This window comes from Taudactylus pleione, unplaced genomic scaffold (assembly GCF_031769625.1).
Source record: "Taudactylus pleione unplaced genomic scaffold, aTauple2 ptg001073l, whole genome shotgun sequence".
NCBI lineage: Eukaryota > Metazoa > Chordata > Amphibia > Anura > Myobatrachidae > Taudactylus > Taudactylus pleione.
The window spans coordinates 336641-342640 of NW_028285474.1; the positions used below are offsets into that span (position 1 = coordinate 336641).

General features: G+C 49.6%; 1 protein-coding gene across 14 annotated transcripts in view; it reads right to left on the reverse strand.

Moving 5' to 3' along the window:
- The window catches only part of LOC148453881 (ELKS/Rab6-interacting/CAST family member 1), a 137872-nt gene extending 135198 nt beyond the window's left edge, over positions 1-2674 (reverse strand). For all 14 annotated transcript variants that reach the window (XM_088461579.1, XM_088461577.1, XM_088461576.1 and 11 more), the window contains exon 1: positions 1849-2674. In XM_088461579.1, the coding sequence (XP_088317705.1) occupies positions 1849-2517 (669 nt within the window). In that variant the 5' untranslated portion in view covers positions 2518-2674. The remainder of the gene's footprint in view (positions 1-1848) is intronic.
- Positions 2675-6000: the final 3326 nt, after the last annotated feature.

A 6000-nucleotide genomic window follows, 5' to 3' on the forward strand; every position in this document is an offset into this window, starting at 1 on the left:
GAAAAACTGGGAGAGGGAAAGGAAGAGAGAGAGTGTACCAGAGAGGTAGAGCAGGGAGAGAGAGCACGCATCAGAGAGAGAGAGGGCGCAACAGAGAGAGAGAGGGCGATACTGAGAGAGAGAGGGAGAGAGAGAGGGCGATACAGAGAGAGAGGGCGAGAGAGGGCGATACAGAGAGAGAGGGCGAGAGAGGGCGATACAGAGTGAGGGCGAGAGAGGGCGATACAGAGAGAGAGAGAAGGCGATACAGAGAGAGAGAGAGAAGGCGATACAGAGAGAGAGAGAAGGCGATACAGAGAGAGAGAGAAGGCGATACAGAGAGAAAGAGAAGGCGATACAGAGAGAAAGAGAAGGCGATACAGAGAGAGAGAGAGAGAGAGAGAGAGAGAGAGAAGGCGATACAGAGAGAGAGAGAAGGCGATAGAGAGAGAGAGAAGGAGATACAGAGAGAGAGAGAGAGAAGGAGATACAGAGAGAGAGAGAGAGCGAGAAGGCGATACAGAGAGAGAGAGAGAGAGCGATACAGAGAGAGAGGGCGATACAGAGAGAGAGAGAGGGCGATACAGAGAGAGAGAGAGGGCGATACAGAGAGAGAGAGAGGGCGATACAGAGAGAGAGAGGGCGCGATACAGAGAGAGAGAGGGGGCGATACAGAGAGAGAGAGAGGGGGCGATACAGAGAGAGAGAGAGGGGGCGATACAGAGAGAGAGAGGGGGCGATACAGAGAGAGAGAGGGGGCGATACAGAGAGAGAGAGGGGGCGATACAGAGAGAGAGGGGGCGATACAGAGAGAGAGGGGGCGATACAGAGAGAGAGGGGGCGATACAGAGAGAGAGAGAGAGAGAGGGCGATACAGAGAGAGAGAGAGCGATACAGAGAGAGAGAGAGAGAGAGAGAGAGAGAGGGCGATACAGAGAGAGAGAGAGAGAGAAAGAGAGAGGGCGATACAGAGAGAGAGAGAGGGCGATACAGAGAGAGAGAGAGAGAGAGAGAGAGAGAGGGGGGACGATACAGAGAGAGAGAGAGAGAGAGAGGGGCGATACAGAGAGAGAGAGAGAGAGGGGGGGGCGATACAGAGAGAGAGAGAGAGAGAGAGAGAGAGGGGGGGCGATACAGAGAGAGAGAGAGAGAGGGGGCGATACAGAGAGAGAGAGAGGGCGATACAGAGAGAGAGAGAGGGCGATACAGAGAGAGAGAGAGAGAGGGCGATACAGAGAGAGAGAGAGAGGGCGATACAGAGAGAGAGAGAGAGAGAGAGAGGGCGATACAGAGAGAGAGAGAGAGGGCGATACAGAGAGAGCAGAAACGAGGGGGAGAGAGAGCGCACACCACAGAGGGAGGGAGAATGCGAAGCAGAGAGACAGTGAGAGAGCAGCTGAGAATGGAAACAACCAGAGAGGGAGAGAGAGCCAGAAAGAGTGCAATAGGGAGAGAGATAGGGAAAGAGTGCCAGAGGGAGGGAGGGAAGAGAGAGGAAGAGTGAGAGAGAGAAGTACGAGGAGGCACAGAGAGAGAGAGGGAGAGTGAGAGCGAGATAGAGAGAGGGAGAGGGAGAGTGTGAGTACATAGGGGCAGAGAGAGAGATAATGAGGAGGTGAGGAATAATGAGAGATCACTGCCAGGAGGGGGGAGGACAGACTCTGCAGAGGAGCTAATTACTCAGACAGCAGGAGGGGAGGACGGGCACAGGAAGCCGCAGACAGTGAGCCGTACAGTTACATGCGGGTGAGATTACCGTCATTTCAAGGTGAGACAGGTAAATCACATGACTAATTCCACACACGGCTCCGCCCCCTCATTGCCAGGACTGTTACTGTAGGGGGACAAGGGCAAAATCGCGGCACAAACCTGGTTCTCCTCCTGCACAATCCGGTACTGCTCCTTCCACACGGAGATCTTGGACACTTCGTCCTTACGCAGCGCTCGTTCCTTCTTCAGCTCGGGGCTCCAGAACGTCTTAATACTGTTCATGGAGGAACTGAGCTTGCTCTCCTTCACCTCCACGTCCTTCCGCAGGAGGTCGTTCTCCCGCAGGACCTCTTTCAGTTGGGCCTGGAGGTCCATGATTGTGTTGTCCCTGGCCTGACGGAGAGAGTGGGGCACGGTAGAGGCCATGCTAACAGGCGGCAGGTGGTGATCTCCGAAGGCAATGGTGTCACTGGCCACTCCGCTGGTGGCGATGTTGGGGCTGCTTCCCATGGCGGTCATTCTCACCCCATAGGGCAGACGCCCCCCAGATCGGCCCAGAGTCATGGTGCTCTTTGGGGACTCGACCCCTATGTTTTCATGGTCACTGAGATACATGGGGCTGGCGGTGGCATAGGCAGCATTTAAGGACTGAATATTCTCCATGGACAATGTTTTGCTGCTGCCGCCCCCGGTGACCCCTCCGGAGCTCCCGCCAGTACTGTTGGTGCGCCGGTGGCCCAGGCGAGGGGAACGGGGCAGGCGCGGGGAGCGTCCTGGGCTCTGGCTGCTGGTCTCCACCTTCCCGACGGAACGTGAGCTCCCATACATGGCTGCGGGGTAGAATAACCTAATCTTCCAAGAACTGCGGGAGGGGGTGAAGCCGTCACTTTTGCAAATTTACAGAACTTGTCAGATTAGTGTAAAGTTCTCAGCAGTTCACGTAGAGCGACATTTTCCCATGGTTCAAAGATGCCCAAATTCTTGTGGCCTGTAGACAGAATAAAAAACATCAATTAGAGTCATTTTAGCTACGCACAGACCTCCTACAGCAGGGGCTATTCAACGTGCGGCCCTTCAGCTTCTGTGGGACTACTCATCCCAGCATGCCCCGCAACAGTTTTGCTATTAGGGCATGCTGAGATGTGTAGTTCCACAGGAGCTGGGGGCTGCATGTTGAATACCCATGTCCAACAGTCTCCCAGAATTTCATATCGGAAAAAACATATGAACTCTGTATTAGAAAGAGAAAGATATAATGGCGCCATTACCGCGAAAGGCAGATCTAACCGACAGCTACCGAGCCAAATTCCTCCGCCAACAAGAACCCCAGACTGCGAGACTGGGCAGCATTTATAGAGTCAATGTTTTATTTTATTTTATTTTTATGTGAAAGCCTGAGCGGTAAATTCTGATTACAATTGCCTTAGCGAACGACAGACGTGCGCGTTGCGTCATACATGCAGAATTCAAACTTGTCATTTTAGTTTCCTAAAGGGACACTACATAGATAAGTGTTCACATTTTTGGGGGTATGTTATTATTCCTTGTGAGCCGCAGGAAAGGCAGAGGTTGACGGAGGTGAGCGATTGTTTGCTACTGCGCGTGCGCGCAAAATCCCGAAAAACTCACGGCGCTTGCGATGGTGTGACAGACGGTGGTATCAATCATGTCTCAGTCCTTGTACATTGGGACGCACAGATGTACACCAAGGAAGGCCTTTGTAGAGGCACGTGCAGAAAGTTACAGACGCGCGGCCGCCTATAGACGCGGCCACATCAGTGCTCACCTCTGGATGAGGCCCATAGTGACCTGCATTAAGTATTACATTGTCAGGTTGTGCCAATTGGGAGTTGCCATGACAGCGTGTCTGAAACAACGGTGTCACACGGGGCGCTGGGAATGCTGAAACACGTACACCTATCACTGGTGACATGGGAGCGATTATGCCGACAGAACGCAACGCGCTGCTTTTTCCTGATAACAATCGCTCCCAGTCACCAGCGAATGGCGCGTCTCCAATCATCACCACAGGAACATATGAGCCCCTCTCCGATACCACTCAGAGGGAGCGGAAATTAAATGAAAATGCACAAAGACAAACAAAACTGCTCTATATAAAACACCTTATTTTGACCAGTAATATATAAATAAGGGATTAACAAAAAGAGCGTAATTACTGACAGAGCAGCGTACGCACTGAGAAGAGCCCAGCATCTGTACAAATGTTCCTGGCCTCAGTCACATTCCACAGGCAGCTGTGAGGGCACCGATAGGACCTGTGCGGAGACAGGATGTGAGGCGGACGACAAGTCGTCCTCGCAGGCTGCGCCCCGTGCGAGAGAGAGGGCTTCAAAGGGCCTAAAAAATTTTTTTTAAAGAAATCTAGACCTAGAGTAACCGGATGTTACTCTGCTACCTGCGCCTCATAAACCTTAATGTGACGCAGGCCGGGCCTGCTCGCCATCTGTCCGCTGTCCACGGAGCCCCGACCTGCTCCAGATGGCCGAGGCAGCTGGAATTTACACAGCAGACAGGTTGTTCCAGCAGGACAGGTAGCCATGCCAACTGCTACCGAGAACGGCCAGGGGGTGGGCAATTAACTCTTCCCTTCCAAGGAGGCAGCGTCCTGCCAAGGGAAAAACTGATCCGTGTTCCCACTTACATATAAAAACTTTTTTTTTTTTTTTTTACGTATAGGTTTTATATTTTTTGGTTGTGAACTTTTTGAATACTATTTTGCACAGGTAGAAATTTTTTATTTTTAATAATCATGCCACAAGGTTTCACCAAATGTCAGCAGAAACACATACGAGCTCCTATTCCACCAGACACCAAAATACAGATGTGAACATGGAAAATGTAGCGACTAAAAAAAAAAGTTGCAAACGTTTTCCACGCCTTATTGCCAGCGCTCTGCAGTGACCGCCGGGGGGCCAGAAATGTTTGCAACGTTACAAACCCATCACAGGGTTCCCAGCGTCGTAGGACGTTGCCGGCGTTAGAGGATTCTGCTGCTAAAGCCGCTTCCAGTCCAGCAACCTCATTGTCTGCCTTCACTAATTCCACAGGAAATTTTCCTAGACGCTGCAGTTGCTATAGCAACCTCCGACGGGCATCAGCGGCGCAGTATTAACTCATTTGCAGGCAGCAAAATAAAGATGGTCACAGAGACTGAACGTTCCAGGACTGGGCAGGAAAATCCCCACAACCCCTGTACCCAACACCGAAACCCACCTAGGACCATGCTTCCTGTAACGGCTTGTGGCTCTGTAGCAGCAGTGGAACTACAAGTCTCAGCACGTTGCATATTGAGAGTGTACATCTGGTTTACTCCAGTAGCAACGAATAAAACCGTAATCCAAAATTAAAAAGACATTTGAATTTATCTGGGTTGAATGACATCTCCCACTGAAAAATGGGCAATTATACCAAGGAAGAGCAATGCCACATTATATTAAAGAGTTAAAGTAACAGCGGAACCTTTGGGTCCCAATCACTTTAAGAATAAAATCAGCAGGATTACAATGTGTTCAATCCGCTTGCAGAAGTAGGTCATATTGCGAGGGAAAGCAACTTTTACCAAGAAAAGACCAGAAATACAAAATAAGAAACAAAAATATTATAAAAAAAAAAAAAAAAGAACATACACTGAATAAAACATATCACGATGCAACACAAAACTACATCTGTGAACACGGTGTACTGTCACCTACAGCCACCACCCGCTGCGATCTGTTTAGCGCACATTAAAAAGGGACACAATAAAAAAAAAAAATAATAATACTAATAATAACTGTAAGACTAAAATGCATGTTTTGTCAAAAACTTAATTATTTTTATCAGAGTAAGATAAAGTATTTCCATGGTGATATTATTATAATTTTTTTCCAAATAATTACTTGGTAGTTTCTCGCTTAAATCAGTAAAATTGTCTCTAATATATGCAATGATACAACGGCCACTAGAGGCGCTGTTACATTGCTGTCACTATACCTTAGACCAGCAGTTCTCAAATTCGGTCCTCAGGACCCCACACCGTTCATGTTTTCCTTGTCAACCAGCATTCGCATCACTCACTGACACATTTGAAAAAATCCACAGGTGAAGCTAATTATTTCTGTGAGGAGACCTGGAAAACATGCACTGTTTGGGGTCCTGAGGACCGAGTTTGAGAACCTGTGCCTTAGACCAGTGGTCCTCAAACTCGGTCCTCAGGACCCTACACAGGTCACTTTTTCCAGGTGACGCAGCAGGGGCACAGGTGTGTTCATTACTCACTGACACATTTTAAAAGATCCACAGGTGGAGCTA